Below are 27,269 nucleotides of genomic sequence, written 5' to 3' on the forward strand. Positions count from 1 at the left end.
ACTAAAGAGTCACAGGTAAAATATAATTCTATATTATTATTATTATTATTATTATCATTCTCAGGCATTGTACATAAGAGAGGAAGGACAATAAAAATGAAGCAGAGATGAGTACGGAGCAAACAGCAGAGGGTCTGTTACAGTGTATATATCACCTGTCTATACAATTATTCAGCAGAGGGTCTGTTACAATGTATATATCACCTGTCTATACAATTATTCAGCAGAGGGTCTGTTACAGTGTATATATCACCTGTCTATACAATTATTCAGCAGAGGGTCTGTTACAGTGTATATATCACCTGTCTATACAATAATTCAGCAGAGGGTCTGTTACAGTGTATATATCACCTGTCTATACAATTATTCAGCAGAGGGTCTGTTACAGTGTATGTATCACCTGTCTATACAATTATTCAGCAGAGGGTCTGTTACAGTGTATATATCACCTGTCTATACAATAATTCAGCAGAGGGTCTGTTACAGTGTATATATCACCTGTCTATACAATTATTCAGCAGAGGGTCTGTTACAGTGTATATATCACCTGTCTATACAATAATTCAGCAGAGGGAATGTTACAATGTATATATCACCTGTCTATACAATAATTCAGCAGAGGGTCTGTTACAATGTATATATCACCTGTCTATACAATAATTCAGCAGAGGGTCTGTTACAGTGTATATATCACCTGTCTATACAATTATTCAGCAGAGGGTCTGTTACAGTGTATATATCACCTGTCTATACAATAATTCAGCAGAGGGTCTGTTACAGTGTATATATCACCTGTCTATACGATAATTCAGCAGAGGGTCTGTTACAATGTATATATCACCTGTCTATACAATAATTCAGCAGAGGGTCTGTTACAATGTATATATCACCTGTCTATACAATAATTCAGCAGAGGGTCTGTTACAATGTATATATCACCTGTCTATACAATAATTCAGCAGAGGGTCTGTTACAATGTATATATCACCTGTCTATACAATAATTCAGCAGAGGGTCTGTTACAATGTATATATCACCTGTCTATACAATTATTCAGCAGAGGGTCTGTTACACTGTATATATCACCTGTCTATACAATTATTCAGCAGAGGGTCTGTTACACTGTATATATCACCTGTCTATACAATAATTCAGCAGAGGGTCTGTTACAGTGTATATATCACCTGTCTATACGATAATTCAGCAGAGGGTCTGTTACAATGTATATATCACCTGTCTATACAATTATTCAGCAGAGGGTCTGTTACAATGTATATATCACCTGTCTATACGATAATTCAGCAGAGGGTCTGTTACAGTGTATATATCACCTGTCTATACGATAATTCAGCAGAGGGTCTGTTACAATGTATATATCACCTGTCTATACAATAATTCAGCAGAGGGTCTGTTACAGTGTATATATCACCTGTCTATACAATAATTCAGCAGAGGGTCTGTTACAGTGTATATATCACCTGTCTATACAATTATTCAGCAGAGGGTCTGTTACAATGTATATATCACCTGTCTATACAATAATTCAGCAGAGGGTCTGTTACAATGTATATATCACCTGTCTATACAATAATTCAGCAGAGGGTCTGTTACAGTGTATATATCACCTGTCTATACAATTATTCAGCAGAGGGTCTGTTACAATGTATATATCACCTGTCTATACAATTATTCAGCAGAGGGTCTGTTACAGTGTATATATCACCTGTCTATACAATAATTCAGCAGAGGGTCTGTTACAATGTATATATCACCTGTCTATACGATAATTCAGCAGAGGGTCTGTTACAATGTATATATCACCTGTCTATACAATTATTCAGCAGAGGGTCTGTTACAGTGTATATATCACCTGTCTATACAATAATTCAGCAGAGGGTCTGTTACAGTGTATATATCACCTGTCTATACAATTATTCAGCAGAGGGTCTGTTACAGTGTATATATCACCTGTCTATACAATTATTCAGCAGAGGGTCTGTTACAGTGTATATATCACCTGTCTATACAATTATTCAGCAGAGGGTCTGTTACAATGTATATATCACCTGTCTATACAATAATTCAGCAGAGGGTCTGTTACAATGTATATATCACCTGTCTATACAATTATTCAGCAGAGGGTCTGTTACAGTGTATATATCACCTGTCTATACAATTATTCAGCAGAGGGTCTGTTACAGTGTATATATCACCTGTCTATACAATAATTCAGCAGAGGGTCTGTTACAATGTATATATCACCTGTCTATACAATTATTCAGCAGAGGGTCTGTTACAATGTATATATCACCTGTCTATACAATAATTCAGCAGAGGGTCTGTTACAATGTATATATCACCTGTCTATACGATAATTCAGCAGAGGGTCTGTTACAATGTATATATCACCTGTCTATACAATAATTCAGCAGAGGGTCTGTTACAATGTATATATCACCTGTCTATACAATAATTCAGCAGAGGGTCTGTTACAATGTATATATCACCTGTCTATACAATTATTCAGCAGAGGGTCTGTTACAATGTATATATCACCTGTCTATACAATAATTCAGCAGAGGGTCTGTTACAGTGTATATATCACCTGTCTATACAATTATTCAGCAGAGGGTCTGTTACAGTGTATATATCACCTGTCTATACAATTATTCAGCAGAGGGTCTGTTACAATGTATATATCACCTGTCTATACAATAATTCAGCAGAGGGTCTGTTACAATGTATATATCACCTGTCTATACAATAATTCAGCAGAGAGTCTGTTACAGTGTATATATCACCTGTCTATACAATAATTCAGCAGAGGGTCTGTTACAGTGTATATATCACCTGTCTATACAATAATTCAGCAGAGGGTCTGTTACAATGTATATATCACCTGTCTATACAATAATTCAGCAGAGAGTCTGTTACAGTGTATATATCACCTGTCTATACAATTATTCAGCAGAGGGTCTGTTACAATGTATATATCACCTGTCTATACGATAATTCAGCAGAGGGTCTGTTACAATGTATATATCACCTGTCTATACAATTATTCAGCAGAGGGTCTGTTACAGTGTTATATATCACCTGTCTATACAATAATTCAGCAGAGGGTCTGTTACAATGTATATATCACCTGTCTATACAATTATTCAGCAGAGGGTCTGTTACAGTGTATATATCACCTGTCTATACAATAATTCAGCAGAGGGTCTGTTACAATGTATATATCACCTGTCTATACAATAATTCAGCAGAGGGTCTGTTACAGTGTATATATCACCTGTCTATACGATAATTCAGCAGAGGGTCTGTTACAGTGTATATATCACCTGTCTATACAATAATTCAGCAGAGGGTCTGTTACAATGTATATATCACCTGTCTACACAATAATTCAGCAGAGGGTCTGTTACAGTGTATATATCACCTGTCTATACAATAATTCAGCAGAGGGTCTGTTACAGTGTATATATCACCTGTCTATACAATAATTCAGCAGAGGGTCTGTTACAATGTATATATCACCTGTCTATACAATAATTCAGCAGAGGGTCTGTTACAGTGTATATATCACCTGTCTATACAATAATTCAGCAGAGGGTCTGTTACAATGTATATATCACCTGTCTATACAATAATTCAGCAGAGGGTCTGTTACAGTGTATATATCACCTGTCTATACAATAATTCAGCAGAGGGTCTGTTACAGTGTATATATCACCTGTCTATACAATAATTCAGCAGAGGGTCTGTTACAATGTATATATCACCTGTCTATACAATAATTAAGCAGAGGGTCTGTTACAATGTATATATCACCTGTCTATACAATAATTCAGCAGAGGGTCTGTTACAATGTATATATCACCTGTCTATACAATAATTCAGCAGAGGGTCTGTTACAGTGTATATATCACCTGTCTATACAATTATTCAGCAGAGGGTCTGTTACAGTGTATATATCACCTGTCTATACAATAATTCAGCAGAGGGTCTGTTACAGTGTATATATCACCTGTCTATACAATAATTCAGCAGAGGGTCTGTTACAGTGTATATATCACCTGTCTATACAATTATTCAGCAGAGGGTCTGTTACAGTGTATATATCACCTGTCTATACAATAATTCAGCAGAGGATCTGTTACAGTGTATATATCACCTGTCTATACAATAATTCAGCAGAGGGTCTGTTACAATGTATATATCACCTGTCTATACAATAATTCAGCAGAGGGTCTGTTACAGTGTATATATCACCTGTCTATACGATAATTCAGCAGAGGGTCTGTTACAGTGTATATATCACCTGTCTATACGATAATTCAGCAGAGGGTCTGTTACAGTGTATATATCACCTGTCTATACAATAATTCAGCAGAGGGTCTGTTACAGTGTATATATCACCTGTCTATACAATAATTCAGCAGAGGGTCTGTTACAGTGTATATATCACCTGTCTATACAATTATTCAGCAGAGGGTCTGTTACAGTGTATATATCACCTGTCTATACAATAATTCAGCAGAGGGTCTGTTACAATGTATATATCACCTGTCTATACAATAATTCAGCAGAGAGTCTGTTACAGTGTATATATCACCTGTCTATACAATAATTCAGCAGAGGGTCTGTTACAGTGTATATATCACCTGTCTATACGATAATTCAGCAGAGGGTCTGTTACAGTGTATATATCACCTGTCTATACGATAATTCAGCAGAGGGTCTGTTACAGTGTATATATCACCTGTCTATACAATAATTCAGCAGAGGGTCTGTTACAGTGTATATATCACCTGTCTATACAATTATTCAGCAGAGGGAATGTTACAATGTATATATCACCTGTCTATACAATAATTCAGCAGAGGGTCTGTTACAGTGTATATATCACCTGTCTATACAATTATTCAGCAGAGGGTCTGTTACAGTGTATATATCACCTGTCTATACGATAATTCAGCAGAGGGTCTGTTACAGTGTATATATCACCTGTCTATACGATAATTCAGCAGAGGGTCTGTTACAGTGTATATATCACCTGTCTATACAATAATTCAGCAGAGGGTCTGTTACAATGTATATATCACCTGTCTATACAATAATTCAGCAGAGGGTCTGTTACAGTGTATATATCACCTGTCTATACAATTATTCAGCAGAGGGTCTGTTACAATGTATATATCACCTGTCTATACAATAATTCAGCAGAGGGTCTGTTACAATGTATATATCACCTGTCTATACGATAATTCAGCAGAGGGTCTGTTACAATGTATATATCACCTGTCTATACAATTATTCAGCAGAGGGTCTGTTACAGTGTATATATCACCTGTCTATACAATTATTCAGCAGAGGGTCTGTTACAGTGTATATATCACCTGTCTATACAATAATTCAGCAGAGGGTCTGTTACAGTGTATATATCACCTGTCTATACAATAATTCAGCAGAGGGTCTGTTACAGTGTATATATCACCTGTCTATACAATAATTCAGCAGAGGGTCTGTTACAATGTATATATCACCTGTCTATACAATAATTCAGCAGAGGGTCTGTTACAATGTATATATCACCTGTCTATACAATTATTCAGCAGAGGGTCTGTTACAATGTATATATCACCTGTCTATACAATAATTCAGCAGAGGGTCTGTTACAATGTATATATCACCTGTCTATACAATTATTCAGCAGAGGGTCTGTTACAGTGTATATATCACCTGTCTATACAATAATTCAGCAGAGGGTCTGTTACAGTGTATATATCACCTGTCTATACAATAATTCAGCAGAGGGTCTGTTACAGTGTATATATCACCTGTCTATACAATAATTCAGCAGAGGGTCTGTTACAATGTATATATCACCTGTCTATACAATTATTCAGCAGAGGGTCTGTTACAGTGTATATATCACCTGTCTATACAATAATTAAGCAGAGGGTCTGTTACAGTGTATATATCACCTGTCTATACAATAATTCAGCAGAGGGTCTGTTACAATGTATATATCACCTGTCTATACAATAATTCAGCAGAGGGTCTGTTACAGTGTATATATCACCTGTCTATACAATAATTCAGCAGAGGGTCTGTTACAATGTATATATCACCTGTCTATACAATAATTCAGCAGAGGGTCTGTTACAGTGTATATATCACCTGTCTATACGATAATTCAGCAGAGGGTCTGTTACAGTGTATATATCACCTGTCTATACAATAATTCAGCAGAGGGTCTGTTACAGTGTATATATCACCTGTCTATACAATAATTCAGCAGAGGGTCTGTTACAGTGTATATATCACCTGTCTATACAATAATTCAGCAGAGGGTCTGTTACAATGTATATATCACCTGTCTATACGATAATTCAGCAGAGGGTCTGTTACAGTGTATATATCACCTGTCTATACAATAATTCAGCAGAGGGTCTGTTACAGTGTATATATCACCTGTCTATACAATAATTCAGCAGAGGGGCTGTTACAATGTATATATCACCTGTCTATACAATAATTCAGCAGAGGGTCTGTTACAATGTATATATCACCTGTCTATACAATAATTCAGCAGAGGGTCTGTTACAGTGTATATATCACCTGTCTATACAATAATTCAGCAGAGGGTCTGTTACAATGTATATATCACCTGTCTATACAATAATTCAGCAGAGGGGCTGTTACAATGTATATATCACCTGTCTATACAATAATTCAGCAGAGGGTCTGTTACAATGTATATATCACCTGTCTATACAATAATTCAGCAGAGGGTCTGTTACAGTGTATATATCACCTGTCTATACAATAATTCAGCAGAGGGTCTGTTACAATGTATATATCACCTGTCTATACAATAATTCAGCAGAGGGTCTGTTACAATGTATATATCACCTGTCTACACAATAATTCAGCAGAGGGTCTGTTACAGTGTATATATCACCTGTCTATACAATTATTCAGCAGAGGGTCTGTTACAGTGTATATATCACCTGTCTATACAATAATTCAGCAGAGGGTCTGTTACAGTGTATATATCACCTGTCTATACAATTATTCAGCAGAGGGTCTGTTACAATGTATATATCACCTGTCTATACAATAATTCAGCAGAGGGTCTGTTACAATGTATATATCACCTGTCTATACAATAATTCAGCAGAGGGTCTGTTACAGTGTATATATCACCTGTCTATACAATAATTCAGCAGAGGGTCTGTTACAGTGTATATATCACCTGTCTATACAATAATTCAGCAGAGGGTCTGTTACACTGTATATATCACCTGTCTATACAATTATTCAGCAGAGGGTCTGTTACAGTGTATATATCACCTGTCTATACAATAATTCAGCAGAGGGTCTGTTACAATGTATATATCACCTGTCTATACAATAATTCAGCAGAGGGTCTGTTACAGTGTATATATCACCTGTCTATACAATAATTCAGCAGAGGGTCTGTTACAATGTATATATCACCTGTCTATACGATAATTCAGCAGAGGGTCTGTTACAGTGTATATATCACCTGTCTATACAATTATTCAGCAGAGGGTCTGTTACAGTGTATATATCACCTGTCTATACAATAATTCAGCAGAGGGTCTGTTACAGTGTATATATCACCTGTCTATACAATAATTCAGCAGAGGGTCTGTTACAATGTATATATCACCTGTCTATACAATAATTCAGCAGAGGGTCTGTTACAGTGTATATATCACCTGTCTATACAATAATTCAGCAGAGGGTCTGTTACAATGTATATATCACCTGTCTATACGATAATTCAGCAGAGGGTCTGTTACAGTGTATATATCACCTGTCTATACAATTATTCAGCAGAGGGTCTGTTACAATGTATATATCACCTGTCTATACAATAATTCAGCAGAGGGTCTGTTACAGTGTATATATCACCTGTCTATACAATAATTCAGCAGAGGGTCTGTTTACAATGTATATATCACCTGTCTATACGATAATTCAGCAGAGGGTCTGTTACAGTGTATATATCACCTGTCTATACAATTATTCAGCAGAGGGTCTGTTACAGTGTATATATCACCTGTCTATACAATAATTCAGCAGAGGGTCTGTTACAGTGTATATATCACCTGTCTATACAATAATTCAGCAGAGGGTCTGTTACAATGTATATATCACCTGTCTATACGATAATTCAGCAGAGGGTCTGTTACAGTGTATATATCACCTGTCTATACAATAATTCAGCAGAGGGTCTGTTACAATGTATATATCACCTGTCTACACAATAATTCAGCAGAGGGTCTGTTACAGTGTATATATCACCTGTCTATACAATTATTCAGCAGAGGGTCTGTTACAATGTATATATCACCTGTCTATACAATTATTCAGCAGAGGGTCTGTTACAATGTATATATCACCTGTCTATACAATAATTCAGCAGAGGGTCTGTTACAGTGTATATATCACCTGTCTATACAATAATTCAGCAGAGGGTCTGTTACACTGTATATATCACCTGTCTATACAATTATTCAGCAGAGGGTCTGTTACAGTGTATATATCACCTGTCTATACAATAATTCAGCAGAGGGTCTGTTACAATGTACAGTGGGGATCGAAAGTTTGGGCACCCCAGGTAAAAATTCGTATTAATGTGCATAAAGAAGCCAAGGAAAGATGGAAAAATCTCCAAAAGGCATCAAATTACAGATTAGACATTCTTATAATATGTCACCAAAAGTTACATTTTATTTCCATCATTTACACTTTCAAAATAACAGAAAACAAAAAAATGGCGTCTGCAAAAATTTGTGCACCCTGCAGAATTTATAGCATGCACTGCCCCCCTTTCTCAATCATCATCTGGGAAGACCAAGTGATGTCATCTCATAAATGCCCAGACTCATCTGACCTTGCCCCAACAATCAGCACCACGGGTTCTTCTAAGCAGTTGTCTAGAAATCTGAAACTGAAAATAGTTGACGCTCACAAAGCTGGAGAAGGCTATAAGAAGATAGCAAAATGTTTTCAGATGTCAATATCCTCTGTTCGGAATGTAATTAAGAAATGGCAGTCATCAGGAACAGTGGAAGTTAAAGCAAGATCTGGAAGACCAAGAAAAATATCAGACAGAACAGTTCGCAGGATTGTGAGAAAAACAATTCAAAACCCACGTTTGACTGCACAATCCCTCCAGAAAGATCTGGCAGACACTGGAGTTGTGGTACACTATTCCACTATAAAGAGATACTTGTACAAATATGGTCTTCATGGAAGAGTCATCAGAAGAAAACCTCTTCTACGTCCTCACCACAAAAATCAGCGTTTGAACTTTGCGAACGAACATATAGACAAGCCTGATGCATTTTGGAAACAAGTTCTGTGGTTAAAATTGAACTTTTTGGCCGGAATGAGCAAAGGTACGTTTGGAGAAGAAGGGGAACAGAATTTAATGGAAAGAACCTCTGTCCAACTGTTAAGCATGGGGGTGGATCAATCATGCTTTGGGGTTGTATTGCAGCCAGTGGCACAGGGAACATCTCACGAGTAGAAGGAAAAATGGATTCAATAAAATTTCAGCAAATTTTGGATGCTAACTTGATGCCATCTGTGAAAAAGCTGAAGTTAAAGAGAGGATGGCTTCTACAAATGGATAATGATCCTAAACACACCTCGAAATCCACGGGGGATTACATCAAGGTTTTGCCATGGCCTTCACAATCTCCTGACCTCAACATAATTGAAAATCAATGGATAGACCTTAAAAGAGCAGTGCGTGACAGACAGCCCAGAAATCTCAAAGAACTGGAAGACTTTTGTAAGGAAGAATGGGCAAAGAAACCTCAAACAAGAATTGAAATACTCTTGGCTGCTACAAAAAGCGTTTACAAGCTGTGATACTTGATTATGGATAAATCTGATGAAACAGCTAAAATACCAGTCCTCAGGGTATAAATACAGAAGAGACAGTAATAGATGATCAGGTATTAGTAATAAAAGTATTTTTTTGGTACTATGTGTGTTAATCGCTACTGGTCGCGGTCCCTGCACGGTCCTTACATGGGACATAGAACACAGCAAAATGTAGCAATTGTACGAGTAATAGGTAAAACAAATCAAATGATAAAATCAGCAACTTGTATCTATAATGGTGAATAAATAATTGGAATAGATCGTCCTCATTAAAATAAAAAGTCCTTGATATTAAATTGAACTTCAATGTCTCTCAATAGCATTCAGATTGATAATATATACTGTATAATATATATCAGATAGATAATATATACTGTATAATATATATCAGATAGATAATATATACTGTATAATATATATCAGATAGATAATATATACCGTGTAATATATATCAGATAGATAATATATACTGTATAATAGATATCAGATAGATAATATATACTGTATAATATATATCAGATAGATAATATATACTGTATAATATATATCAGATAGATAATATATACCGTGTAATATATATCAGATAGATAATATATACTGTATAATATATATATCAGATAGATAATATATACCGTATAATATATATCAGATAGATAATATATACTGTATAATATATATATCAGATAGATAATATATACCGTGTAATATATATCAGATAGATAATATATACTGTGTAATATATATATCAGATAGATAATATATACCGTATAATATATATCAGATAGATAATATATAGAGTGTAATATATATCAGATAGATAATATATACTGTGTAATATATATCAGATAGATAATATATACCGTATAATATATATCAGATAGATAATATATACTGTATAATATATATCAGATAGATAATATATACTGTGTAATATATATCAGATAGATAATATATACTGTGTAATATACATCAGATAGATAATATATACTGTGTAATATATATCAGATAGATAATATATACTGTATAATATATATCAGATAGATAATATATACTGTATAATATATATCAGATAGATAATATATACTGTATAATATATATCAGATAGATAATATATACAGTGTAATATATATCAGATAGATAATATATACTGTGTAATAGATATCAGATAGATAATATATACTGTGTAATATATATCAGATAGATAATATATACCGTATAATATATATCAGATAGATAATATATACTGTGTAATATACATCAGATAGATAATATATACTGTGTAATATATATCAGATAGATAATATATACTGTATAATATATATCAGATAGATAATATATACTGTATAATATATATCAGATAGATAATATATACTGTATAATATATATCAGATAGATAATATATACAGTGTAATATATATCAGATAGATAATATATACTGTGTAATAGATATCAGATAGATAATATATACTGTGTAATATATATCAGATAGATAATATATACTGTGTAATATATATCAGATAGATAATATATACCGTATAATATATATCAGATAGATAATATATACTGTGTAATAGATATCAGATAGATAATATATACTGTGTAATATATATCAGATAGATAATATATACTGTGTAATATATATCAGATAGATAATATATACTGTGTAATATATATCAGATAGATAATATATACCGTATAATATATATCAGATAGATAATATATACTGTATAATATATATCAGATAGATAATATATACTGTATAATATATATCAGATAGATAATATATACGATAGATAATATATACTGTGTAATATATATCAGATAGATAATATATACTGTGTAATATATATCAGATAGATAATATATACTGTGTAATATATATCAGATAGATAATATATACTGTGTAATATATATCAGATAGATAATATATACTGTATAATATATCAGATAGATAATATATACTGTATAATAGATATCAGATAGATAATATATACTGTATAATATATATCAGATAGATAATATATACTGTGTAATATATATCAGATAGATAATATATACTGTAGAATATATATCAGATAGATAATATATACTGTATAATATATATCAGATAGATAATATATACTGTGTAATATATATCAGATAGATAATATATACTGTGTAATATATATCAGATAGATAATATATACTGTATAATATATATCAGATAGATAATATATACTGTATAATATATATCAGATAGATAATATATACTGTGTAATATATATCAGATAGATAATATATACTGTGTAATATATATCAGATAGATAATATATACTGTGTAATATATATCAGATAGATAATATATACTGTGTAATATATATCAGATAGATAATATATACTGTGTAATATATATCAGATAGATAATATATACTGTGTAATAGATATCAGATAGATAATATATACTGTGTAATATATATCAGATAGATAATATATACTGTGTAATATATATCAGATAGATAATATATACTGCATAATATATATCAGATAGATAACATATACTGTGTAATATATATCAGATAGATAATATATACTGTATAATATATATCAGATAGATAATATATACTGTGTAATATATATCAGATAGATAATATATACTGTATAATATATATCAGATAGATAATATATACCGTATAATATATATCAGATAGATAATATATACTGTATAATATATATCAGATAGATAATATATACCGTGTAATATATATCAGATAGATAACATATACTGTGTAATATATATACGATAGATAATATATACTGTATAATATATATCAGATAGATAATATATACCGTGTAATATATATCAGATAGATAATATATACTGTGTAATATATATCAGATAGATAATATATACTGTGTAATAGATATCAGATAGATAATATATACTGTGTAATATATATCAGATAGATAATATATACTGTGTAATATATATCAGATAGATAATATATACTGCATAATATATATCAGATAGATAACATATACTGTGTAATATATATCAGATAGATAATATATACTGTATAATATATATCAGATAGATAATATATACTGTGTAATATATATCAGATAGATAATATATACTGTATAATATATCAGATAGATAATATATACTGTATAATATATATTAGATAGATAATATATACCGTATAATATATATCAGATAGATAATATATACTGTGTAATATATATCAGATAGATAATATATACTGTGTAATAGATATCAGATAGATAATATATACTGTGTAATATATATCAGATAGATAATATATACTGTATAATATATATCAGATAGATAATATATACTGTATAATATATATCAGATAGATAATATATACTGTATAATATATATCAGATAGATAATATATACTGTGTAATATATATCAGATAGATAATATATACTGTATAATATATATCAGATAGATAATATATACTGTATAATATATATCAGATAGATAATATATACTGTATAATATATATCAGATAGATAATATATACCGTATAATATATATCAGATAGATAATATATACTGTATAATATATATCAGATAGATAATATATACCGTATAATATATATCAGATAGATAATATATACTGTGTAATATATATCAGATAGATAATATATACCGTGTAATATATATCAGATAGATAATATATACCGTATAATATATATCAGATAGATAATATATACTGTGTAATATATATCAGATAGATAATATATACTGTGTAATATATATCAGATAGATAATATATACCGTATAATATATATCAGATAGATAATATATACCGTATAATATATATCAGATAGATAATATATACTGTGTAATATATATCAGATAGATAATATATACCGTATAATATATATCAGATAGATAATATATACCGTATAATATATATCAGATAGATAATATATACTGTGTAATATATATCAGATAGATAATATATACTGTATAATAGATATCAGATAGATAATATATACCGTATAATATATATCAGATAGATAATATATACTGTGTAATATATATCAGATAGATAATATATACTGTGTAATATATATCAGATAGATAATGTATACTGTGTAATATATATCAGATAGATAATATATACTGTATAATATATATCAGATAGATAATATATACTGTATAATATATATCAGATAGATAATATATACTGTATAATATATATCAGATAGATAATATATACTGTGTAATATATATCAGATTGATAATATATACTGTATAATAGATATCAGATAGATAATATATACCGTATAATATATATCAGATAGATAATATATACTGTGTAATATATATCAGATAGATAATATATACTGTGTAATATATATCAGATAGATAATATATACCGTATAATATATATCAGATAGATAACATATACTGTGTAATATATATACGATAGATAACATATACTGTGTAATATATATCAGATAGATAATATATACCGTATAATATATATCAGATAGATAATATATACTGTGTAATATATATCAGATAGATAATATATACTGTGTAATATATATCAGATAGATAATATATACCGTGGGTCAGAAGCGTTTTTATAATGTGAACAGTAGTTGGGGAAACTTGGAAACTCTGGGAAGAACCAGGTGGTTGGTAAAATAGGGTACTGGAGGATAGTATTAAGGGGAAGGACTGAGTGTATATTTAGGAATGTACGGGGCTGAGAAAGCAGCGGTCAAGACATTATATAATTATCACACAGACATATTAAATTGATGCCCATGGTTTGTTGATAAATATTTTGTATAGATAAGTGATGAATATATTGTAGGACTAAAATATGAGTGGATGGAATGGTAAAAACTAATAAAATAAAATAATAATAAAATGGGAAATCATAAGAATAATTAGGGAACAATCAAAGAACTGGACATGAGATAATTAGATATATCAGAAAATATAAAAACATATAAAAAAACATATAAAAAAAATATGATAGAATATATAATAAATAGAATATATAAAAATAATCTATAAAATATACTGAATCAAAAATCTGTAATAAATTTATATGTAAAAATGTATATAAATGGAGTATATATATATATATAGTAATGATGAAAAATAAAAAAGATGATTGAAAATAGTTGATTAAAAATGAATGATGATGGGACCTAGACAGAATGAAATCATACAAGAGCATAGCCTAAAACTGGGACAAGAAACAATTATGCATATTAAAATACCGGATTTTTCGCCGTATAAGAAGCACTTTTTCTTCCCCAAAACTGGGGGGAAAAAGTTGGTGCGTCTTATACGGCGAATACGCCCCTATCGCTGCTGTCCCTGCGCCCATCAACGGCCGGGACCCGCGGCTAATACAGAACATCACCGATCGCGGTGATGTCCTGTATTAACCCTTCAGACGCAGCGATCAAAGCTGACCGCCACGTCTGAAGGGAAAGTGACACTAACCCGGCTGTTCAGCGATTACACGGCGGCGTCCCGAACAGCCCGACTGAATAGCCGGGTTAGTGCTTACAGGACACCGGGAGGGACCTTACCTGCCTCCTCGGTGTCTTCTCCGTTCAGGGATCCCCTGTATGCCGGCGCTCTCCTTCCTCGTCATCACGTCATCGCGTACGTGCGTCGGCGTGCGTAACGACGTGATGGCGACGACGGAGAGCGAGGATACCCGGCCGGCAGCAGAGACGTTCCAGAGCGACGGGGACACGGCGACAGCGATGGAGCGACATCCAGGGCAGCGGTGACGGGTCCGGAGCGGCGGGGACACGTGAGTATTACTTCCTATGCAGTGGTCTTCAATCTGCGGACCTCCAGATGTTGCAAAACTACAACTCCCAGCATGCCCGGACAGCCAACGGCTGTCCGGGCATGCTGGGAGTTGTAGTTTTGCAAAATCTGGAGGTCTGCAGGTTGAAGACCACTATTGGGTTAAAAATCTTTATTTTATTAGATTTTGCACCTATAAATTGGGTGCGTCTTATACGCCGTGGCGTCCTATAGGGCGAAAAATACGGTAGGTGATAGAACTGCAGACGGGAACATAAGTAGGGTGAAGTGTATTCTCGGATGGGATACACTTCACCCTTCTTATGTTCCAGTGCCGGCCGCGGACGTCTGGAGGAGGAGACCCACAGCGTTGCCAAACCACTGGAGACCGATACCAGTCATTGCCGGAGGCCGACACCTCCGTGCCATACAGCAGAGCCGGCGGTCAGAACGATCCCAGGAGTGGTGAGTGGTGCTGTGCACCGGATCCTGCCCCGAACCCTGCCCCGAACCCTGCACCGGACCCTGCACCGGACCCTGCACCGAACCCTGCACCGAACCCTGCACCGGACCCTGCACCGGACCCTGCACCGAACCCTGCACCGGACCCTGCACCGGACCCTGCACCGGACCCTGCACCGAACCCTGCACCGGACCCTGCACCGAACCCTGCATCGAACCCTGCGCCGGACCCTGCGCCAGACCCTGCACCGGACATTGCGCCGGACCCTGCACCGGACCCTGCACCGGACCCTGCACCAGACCCTGCACCGAACCCTGCACCGAACCCTGCACCGGACCCTGCACCGAACCCTGCACCGAACCCTGCGCCAGACCCTGCACCGGACATTGCGCCGGACCCTGCACCGGACCCTGCACCGAACCCTGCACCGGACCCTGCACCGGACCCTGCACCGGATCCTGCACCGGACCCTGCACCGGACCCTGCACCGAACCCTGCACCGAACCCTGCACCGGACCCTTCACCGAACCCTGCATCGAACCCTGCGCCGGACCCTGCACCGAACCCTGCACCGGACCCTGCACCGGACCCTGCACCGGACCCTGCACCGGACCCTCCACCGGATCCTGCACCGGACCCTGCACCGGACCCTGCACCGAACCCTGCACCGAACCCTGCACCGGACCCTGCACCGAACCCTGCATCGAACCCTGCGCCGGACCCTGCGCCAGACCCTGCACCGGACATTGCGCCGGACCCTGCACCGGACCCTGCACCGGACCCTGCACCGAACCCTGCACCGAACCCTGCACCGAACCCTGCGCCAGACCCTGCACCGGACATTGCGCCGGACCCTGCACCGGACCCTGCACCGGACCCTGCACCGAACCCTGCACCGGACCCTGCACCGGACCCTGCACCGAACCCTGCACCGAACCCTGCACCGAACCCTGCACCGGACCCTGCACCGGACCCTGCACCGGACCCTGTACCGGACCCTGCACCGGACCCTCCACCGGATCCTGCACCGGACCCTGCACCGGACCCTGCACCGGACCCTGTACTTCCAATACTGGAAATGTTATATTACAAAACTGTTCCCCTTGATTAAGATTGACCGTATATTGAAGCGCTGGATACATCATATTCTACATCCGTCACTATCCATTCTGACTATACAGAGAAGCCAACATGGGATTTATCTATATATCTATATATTATACAGTATATATTATCTATCTGATATATATTACACAGTATATATTATCTATCTGATATATATTATACAGTATATATTATCTATCTGATATATATTCTACAGTATATATTATCTATCTGATATATATTACACAGTATATATTATCTATCTGATATATATTACACAGTATATATTATCTATCTGATATCTATTATACAGTATATATTATCTATCTGATATCTATTATACAGTATATATTATCTATCTGATATATATTATACAGTATATATTATCTATCTGATATATATTATACGGTATATATTATCTATCTGATATATATTACATGGTATATATTATCTATCTGATATATATTACATGGTATATATTATCTATCTGATATATATTACACAGTATATATTATCTATCTGATATATATTATACGGTATATATTATCTATCTGATATATATTACACAGTATATATTATCTATCTGATATATATTATACGGTATATATTATCTATCTGATATATATTATACAGTATATATTATCTATCTGATATATATTACACGGTATATATTATCTATCTGATATATATTACACGGTATATATTATCTATCTGATATATATTACACGGTATATATTATCTATCTGATATATATTATACAGTATATATTATCTATCTGATATATATTACATGGTATATATTATCTATCTGATATATATTACACGGTATATATTATCTATCTGATATATATTACACGGTATATATTATCTATCTGATATATATTATACGGTATATATTATCTATCTGATATATATTATACGGTATATATTATCTATCTGATATATATTACACGGTATATATTATCTATCTGATATATATTATACAGTATATATTATCTATCTGATATATATTATACAGTATATATTATCTATCTGATATATATTACACAGTATATATTATCTATCTGATATATATTATACAGTACATATTATCTATCTGATATATATTACACAGTATATATTATCTATCTGATATATATTACACAGTATATATTATCTATCTGATATATATTACACAGTATATATTATCTATCTGATATATATTATACAGTATATATTATCTATCTGATATATATTATACAGTATATATTATCTATCTGATATATATTACACAGTATATATTATCTATCTGATATATATTATACAGTATATATTATCTATCTGATATATATTATACAGTATATATTATCTATCTGATATATATTACACAGTATATATTATCTATCTGATATATATTATACAGTATATATTATCTATCTGACATATATTATACAGTATATATTATCTATCTGATATATATTACACAGTATATATTATCTATCTGATATATATTATACAGTATATATTATCTATCTGATATATATTACACAGTATATATTATCAATCTCATATATATTATACAGTATATATTATCTATCTCATATATATTACACAGTATATATTATCTATCTGATATATATTACACAGTATATATTATCTATCTGATATATATTACACGGTATATATTATCTATCTGATATATATTACACAGTATATATTATCTATCTGATATATATTACACGGTATATATTATCTATCTGACATATATTACACGGTATATATTATCTATCTGATATATATTACACGGTATATATTATCTATCTGATATATATTATACAGTATATATTATCTATCTGATATATATTATACGGTATATATTATCTATCTGATATATATTACACAGTATATATTATCTATCTGATATATATTATACGGTATATATTATCTATCTGATATATATTACACATTATATATTATCTATCTGATATATATTATACAGTATATATTATCTATCTGATATATATTACACAGTATATATTATCTATCTGATATATATTACACAGTATATATTATCTATCTGATATATATTACACGGTATATATTATCTATCTGATATATATTACACGGTATATATTATCTATCTGATATATATTACACGGTATATATTATCTATCTGATATATATTACACGGTATATATTATCTATCTGATATATATTACACGGTATATATTATCTATCTGATATATATTACACGGTATATATTATCTATCTGATATATATTATACGGTATATATTATCTATCTGATATATATTACACTGTATATATTATCTATCTGATATATATTATACGGTATATATTATCTATCTGATATATATTACACTGTATATATTATCTATCTGATATATATTATACGGTATATATTATCTATCTGATATATATTATACAGTATATATTATCTATCTGATATATATTATACGGTATATATTATCTATCTGATATATATTATACAGTATATATTATCTATCTGATATATATTATACGGTATATATTATCTATCTGATATATATTATACAGTATATATTATCTATCTGATATATATTATACGGTATATATTATCTATCTGATATATATTATACAGTATATATTATCTATCTGATATATATTATACAGTATATATTATCTATCTGATATATATTATACAGTATATATTATCTATCTGATATATATTACACAGTATATATTATCTATCTGATATATATTATACAGTATTTATTATCTATCTGATATATATTATACAGTATATATTATCTATCTGATATATATTCTACAGTATATATTATCTATCTGATATATATTACACGGTATATATTATCTATCTGATATATATTCTACGGTATATATTATCTATCTGATATATATTACACGGTATATATTATCTATCTGATATATATTACACGGTATATATTATCTATCTGATATATATTATACAGTATATATTATCTATCTGATATATATTATACAGTATATATTATCTATCTGATATATATTATACAGTATATATTATCTATCTGATATATATTATACAGTATATATTATCTATCTGATATATATTATACAGTATATATTATCTATCTGATATATATTATACAGTATATATTATCTATCTGATATATATTATACAGTATATATTATCTATCTGAATGCTATTGAGAGACATTGAAGTTCAATTTAATATCAAGGACTTTTTATTTTAATGAGGACGATCTATTCCAATTATTTATTCCCCATTATAGATACAAGTTGCTGATTTGATTTGTTTTACCTATTACTCGTACAATTGCTACATTTTGCTGTGTTCTATGTCCCATGTAAGGACCGTGCAGGGACAGCGACCAGTAGCGATTAACACACATAGTACCAAATAAATACTTTTATTACTAATACCTGATCATCTATTACTGTCTCTTCTGTATTTATACCCTGAGGACTGGTATTTTAGCTGTTTCATCAGATTTAATAGACCTTTGGGTGAAGGTGACTCCAGTTATCCTCAGGTATATACTCCACTCATTCTTATACATGTATCCAAGCTGTGATACTCGCCAAAGGGGGCAGTACAAGATATTAACTCTGCAGGGGGCACAAACTTTTGCAGACGCCATTTTTTTGTTTTGTTATTATGAAAGTGTAAATGATGGAAATAAAATGTAACTTTTGGTGACATATTATAAGAATGTCTCATCTGTAATTTGGTCCTTTTGGAGATTTTTCCATCTTTCTTTGGCTTCTTTATGACATTAATCTTTAATTAAACTTTTCATCCCCTCTGTACATCACCTCTATGCAATAATTCAGCAGAGGGGCTGTTACAATGTATCAGGTTTTACCGGTCGTGCACAATCACATGACTCTGGCCGGGTGTCTATTTGGGGAGGTTGAGGATTTGGGGGATTGGGTTTCCGGCTGCACCTTACACTGTGGGACAAGGGTCTCAGAATGGCCAAAGTTATAACCATCTGCCGAGCCGTCTCCCAGGGGCCCCTGTTTGCCTCCTGCACCCGAAAGCTGCATCTAGGATGGGCCCCGCGGTCAGTTCTGGGGCCCCTGCCGGTCTGTGGGGGCAGAAGGCTTCGGTCCCCCCCTGAGCGCACGATGTCAGACGTCAGGTATAACCGGCCCCTGAGCGCAGAAGACGTGGCCCGACCGGTCGGAGTGTGCACCATGATGCGTCTTCCCCACCAGGACTCTGCGGAGGGGCTGGACGCGGCTTTCATCGGGGTCCCCTTGGATACGGGCACCTCCAACCGCCCCGGAGCAAGGCAAGGACCCCGCAGAGCTACCCCGGGGGGATACAGATATAACGTGTGATACTGCGCTGAGCCAGTGTATCTAATCCTAGCATGTGTGATACTGTCTGCTGAGCCAGTGTATCTAATCCTATCATGTGTGATACTGTCTGCTGAGCCAGTGTATCTAATCCTATCACGTGTGATACTGTCTGCTGAGCCAGTGTATCTAATCCTATCACGTGTGATACTGTCTTTTGAGCCTCTGTATCTAATCCTATCATGTGTGATACTGTCTGCTGAGCCTCTGTATCTAATCCTATCATGTGTGATACTGTCTGCTGAGCCTCTGTATCTAATCCAATCATGTGTGATACTGTCTGCTGAGCCTGTGTATCTAATCCTATCACGTGTGATACTGTCTGCTGAGCCAGTGTATCTAATCCTATCATGTGTGATACTGTCTGCCGAGCCACTGTATCTAATCCTATCATGTGTGATACTGTCTGCTGAGCTGTGTATCTAATCCTATCATGTGTGATACTGTCTGCTGAGCTGTGTATCTAATCCTTTCATGTGTGATACTGTATACTGAGCTGTGAATCTAATCCTATCATGTGGGATACTGTGCTGAGTTGTGTATCTAATCCTATCATGTGTGATACTGTCTGCTGAGCCAGTGTAACTAATCCTATCATGTGTGATATTGTCTGCTGAGCCAGTGTATCTAATCCTATCATGTGGGATACTGTCTGCTGAGCTGTGTATCTAATCCTATCATGTGTGATACTGTCTGTTGAGGTTCTGTATCTAATCCTATCATGTGTGATACTGTCTGCTGAGCTGTGTATCTAATCCTGTCATGTGTGATACTGTCTGTTGAGCTTCTGTATCTAATCCTATCATGTGTGATACTGTCTGTTGAGCTTCTGTATCTAATCCTATCATGTGTGATACTGTCTGTTGAGCTTCTGTATCTAATCCTATCATGTGTGATACTGTCTGCTGAGCCAGTGTATCTAATCCTATTCACCAGGTTCGGGCCGCGTCACATCAGAGGTGAATCGTCCATGGTGCGGACATACAATGTGACCACTAGGGCGGCGCCGTTCAGCTCCCTCATGGTGGCCGATATTGGAGATGTCCATGTGAATCTATATAACGTGGCGGACAGCTGCCGGCGGATCCGAGAGGCGTACCAGAGGATAATGGCGGCCGGCTGTGTCCCCCTGACCCTGGGTAATACCGCGAGTACAGGAGACGCCGCTGCTGTTGTTCAGCTGAGTTTCTGTATCTATGTTTTCTCTCCTGTAGGTGGCGATCATACCATCACTTACCCCATCCTGCAGGCTGTCGCTGAAAAGTAAGTGACCCCCAGGTTACCATCTGTATAAAGATGAACATTCCTCACCATGTTCAGTATCACTGCTTGCTTTCAGTGACAGAGAACCTGTCATCACATTCATGCTGCCTGAAATCCAAGTCAGGGGGGCGGGGAGAAGCTGCCAGGGACCGCCTCCATGACTTATGGTTCAGGCAGCATGAACATCATGACAAGTTCCCTTTAAAGGGGTACTCCACTGGCCAGTGTTCGGAACGCTGTGTGCGCGCGCTGTGGCGGTCGGCTGCGCCCCTTTGTGACGCCAGGCCACACCCCTCAATGCAAGTCTATAGGAGGCAGCCGCCACGCCCCTCCTATAGACTTGCATTGAGGGGCGTGGCCTGGCATCATGAGGGGGGGTATTGCCGACCCCCGCAGCGCATGCACACAGCGTTCCGAACACTGGCCAGTGGAGTACCCCTTTAAAGCTAGAGGCTGAAAACCCAAACCTGATAAAGAGGCGGTTTTGTTACAGTGTAGCAGCCTTGTCATTGAGCAGCACCAATATTCCTCCAGTCCTTATAGTTCGTTACAATGTATCAGCGCAGGTAAACTGTATCATCCTGAGCCCGTTGTGAGGACCGGATACAATTGTTTTTGTCGCTGTTTCAGACACGGCCCTGTCGGCCTGATCCATGTGGACGCTCACACGGACACGGGGGAGCAGGCGCTGGGGGAGAAGATCTACCATGGCACCCCCTTCAGGCGCTGCGTGGAAGAAGGTCTCCTGGACTGTGCGCGGGTCGTGCAAATCGGGATCCGCGGTTCCTCTTACACCCCCGATCGCTACGAATTCTGCCTGGAGCAGGTAAGACATAAACCTCCCATCACATGTGATCTAAAGCAGTGAACAGAGCATGCTGGGAGTTGTAGTTCTGCAACAGCTGGAGAGCCAAAGGTTGGATTCTATCAGCAACATCCAATCACCTCATGGGGATCCTCCAGCATCACCTGATGACCTGGTCAGGCTCCTCCCCCATCATTCGATGACCTCCCCAGGCCCCTCCCCCATCATCCGATGGCCTCCTCAGGCTCCTCCCCCATCATCCCATGACTTCCTCAGGCTCCTCCCCATCATCCCATGACTTCCTCAGGCTCCTCCCCCATCATCCGACTACCTCCCCAGGCCCCTCCCCCATCATCCGATGGCCTCCTCAGGCTCCTCCCCCATCATCCCATGACTTCCTCAGGCTCCTCCCCATCATCCCATGAGCTCCTCAGGCTCCTCCCCCATCATCCGACTACCTCCCCAGGCTCCTCCCCATCAGACGACCTCCTCAGGCTCCTTACCCATCATCCAACGACCTCCTCAGGCTCCTCCCCCATCATTCGACGACCTCCTCAGGCTCCGCCCCCCATCATCCGACAACCTCCTCAGGCTCCTCCCCCATCATCCGACAACCTCATCATCCGACGACCTCCTCAGGCTCCTCCCCCATCATCCAACGACCTCCTCAGGCTCCTCCCCCATCATCCGACAACCTCATCATCCGATGACCTCCTCAGGCTCCTCCCCCATCATCCAACGACCTCCTCAGGCTCCTCCCCCATCATCCGACAACCTCATCATCCGACGACCTCCTCAGGCTCCTCCCCCATCATCCAACGACCTCCTCAGGCTCCTCCCCCATCATCCGACAACCTCATCATCCGATGACCTCCTCAGGCTCCTCCCCCATCTGACGACCTCCTCAGGCTCCTCCCCCATCATCCGATGACCTCCTCAGTCTCCTCCCCCATCATACGATTACTTCCTCAGGCTCCTCCCCATCATCCGATGACTTCCTCAGGCTCCTCCCCTATCATGTCATGAGCTCCTTCTTGGGCTCCTCTATCTTGCAGGGTTTCCGGATTGTTCTTGCCGAAGATTGTTGGCTTAAGTCGTTGGCTCCGCTTATGGCAGAAGTGAGACAGCAAATGGGAGACGGACCGGTCTACCTCAGTTTCGACATTGATGGGATTGACCCGTCATTTGCCCCCGGTACAGGGACCCCAGAGATCGCCGGCCTGACCACAGCCCAGGTAGGACGTGGCCAATGTCCTTGTACTGTCGCTCTTTATTATTCATCCAGACATAGATATCCTTCAGCATCAGGTCTTCTAGAACAGTGTCTCCCAACCAGTGTTCCTCCAGCTGTTGCAAAACTACAACTCCCAGCATGCCTGGACAGCCAAAGGCTGTCCGGGCATGCTGAGAAATGTAGTTTTAAAGCAGCTGGAGGCACCGTGGTTAGAAAACAATGTGATGGACCTGTGTGTAAGACCGATGACACTTTTGGAGCAGAGTTTGGCTGTTCCTCACCCAGTGTTTCTGTTTTGTTCCAACCTAGTTATGAAAATGATACTTTGACGCATTTCTCCCCACACCTGCCTAAAACTTTTGCACAGTATTATAGTTGTTCTCCATGCCCCTCCTTCTTTAGATGTCTCCTCCCCTTATACTTTTCCCCCCCTCCCCTCACTAGTTGTTTAGTTATAATAGTTGTAACGTAACCATCTCCCCAGGCACTGGCTTGTGCCTAAACAGAGCAGCCGGTCTGAACAAGCAGCGCTGCAGTGTGAAGCACAGGGGAGGGACAGGAGGTGACGCTTACGATAACAGACTCCAATGGACAATGCTGTAACATTTTGCCTAATTCCCAAACTCTGGACCATGATGCTTTGCAGAAGGTGTCGTAATATTCACACATCTGACCTGTCACTGACTACATGTCTGTCCCGTACTCAGGCTTTGGAGATTATCCGGGGAAGCCGTGGCCTGAATCTCGTGGGCTGTGACCTGGTGGAAGTGGCCCCCGTGTACGATCAGTCAGGTGAGTGACAAAGGTGAATGGGCATCACATGACCTGTTGGTAAACACTATACCTCCCACAATGCACTGCAGCAGAGCATGCTCAGTACACACACTGAACCAGCAGGGGGCAGCAGAGAGCTGTGACAGACACGATATAAACCAGTGGTCTCCAAACTGTGGACCTCAAGATGTTGCCAACAACTATCCGGGCATGCTGGGATTTGTAGTTTTGATTAATCATCTGTTTTATCTATGTTCGCAGGTAACACCGCCCTCTTGGCCGCCAACTTGTTGTTTGAAATGCTGTGTGTGCTGCCCGGGGTCAAACCGTACTAGACCACAGGATGGAGGACGAGCAGCAGGGGGCGTTACTACTACCTGAACCGCAGAGGAGGCGCAAAAATAGTCACCTCCCGCCATCACGTCATGGTCTCATGGTCCAAGAACTCCCTTTCCTGCTGAAGAGACTCCTCCCAAAGTGCCAGGCCCCTCCCTGCTGAAGACTCAAACTCCTCCCAAAGTGCCAGGCCCCTCCCTCCTTTCTGCCAGTAGGAGACACATCTATCGCGTTGTCACAGCTCCGCCCCCTTTTTAAGTCCAGACGTGTAATAAATGGATGGTTAATAATAAAAGAATACTCCGCCCACGACATTTCTGCAGCTGCTGTGTACAATGTGTGACATCTAGAATTATGGGGGGACAATGGTAATAAAATCATTACAAAAATATCTGGTGGTCCTCCAGCTTAAAAAAAAAAAATATATAATAATTACCCCAGACAACGAGGGGGTCTCTAATCACAAACCCCATATAAATGTAGGGTCGGTCACACATACAGGGCCTATCAAAAGTAGATAGGCACATGAGTAATGCCCATTACGTACAATCCCCCACTCAAAGGTAGGGAATTCCCCCCACCCCACCTAGAAGCCCCCTGGTTAGCAGGTAATCCTCCCCCCCCCCCCCTCGTTTAGGTAGTAGAAGCCCCCAGAGGATAGGTAGGGAATTCCTCCAAAAGGTAGAATCCCCAGTAGGTAGGGAATCCCCCTATTGAGCAAAGACCTCAGGTAGGTAGGAAATCCCCCTTTTTCTAAGTAGAAGCGCCCCCCCCCCCCCCCCAAGTAGGTAGGCACGTAGGGAATCCCCCCCCCCCCCCCCACCTAGAAGCCCCCTGGTAAGCAGGTAATCCCCATTATATAGATAGGTAGGGAATTCCCCTATTTGGTAGAAGCCCCCGCTAGTTAGGTGGGCAGAGAATCCCCCAGCAGGTAGGTAGTGAATCCCCTATTAGGTAAAAGGTCCCAGCAGGTAAGTAGTCACATAGGAAAGAAACCTCTTAATAGTTAAATGGGTATTGCAGGAATAACTTTTTTTTTCTATATCAACTGGTTCCAGAAAGTTAAACAGATTTGTAAATTACTTCTATTAAAAAGTCTTAATCCTTTCAGTACTTATGAGCTTCTGAAGTTAAGGTTGTTCCCCATAGCAAACCTCTTCTAAACTGGGCATTTCCCAAGACAGGTGTCATC

General features: G+C 36.9%; 1 protein-coding gene across 1 annotated transcript; it reads left to right on the forward strand.

Moving 5' to 3' along the window:
• On the forward strand, positions 1 to 26,282 carry AGMAT (agmatinase). Its single transcript, XM_056543096.1, has 7 exons — positions 1 to 15; positions 22,602 to 22,804; positions 22,880 to 22,928; positions 23,559 to 23,754; positions 24,789 to 24,968; positions 25,675 to 25,759; positions 26,003 to 26,282. The coding sequence occupies exons 2-7, from the start codon at positions 22,636 to 22,638 to the stop codon at positions 26,074 to 26,076; spliced, it is 753 nt and encodes a 250-aa protein (XP_056399071.1). The 5' UTR covers positions 1 to 15; positions 22,602 to 22,635; the 3' UTR covers positions 26,077 to 26,282.
• Positions 26,283 to 27,269: the final 987 nt, after the last annotated feature.

The sequence above is a fragment of the Hyla sarda genome, chromosome 10 (assembly GCF_029499605.1).
Source record: "Hyla sarda isolate aHylSar1 chromosome 10, aHylSar1.hap1, whole genome shotgun sequence".
Lineage (NCBI taxonomy): Eukaryota > Metazoa > Chordata > Amphibia > Anura > Hylidae > Hyla > Hyla sarda.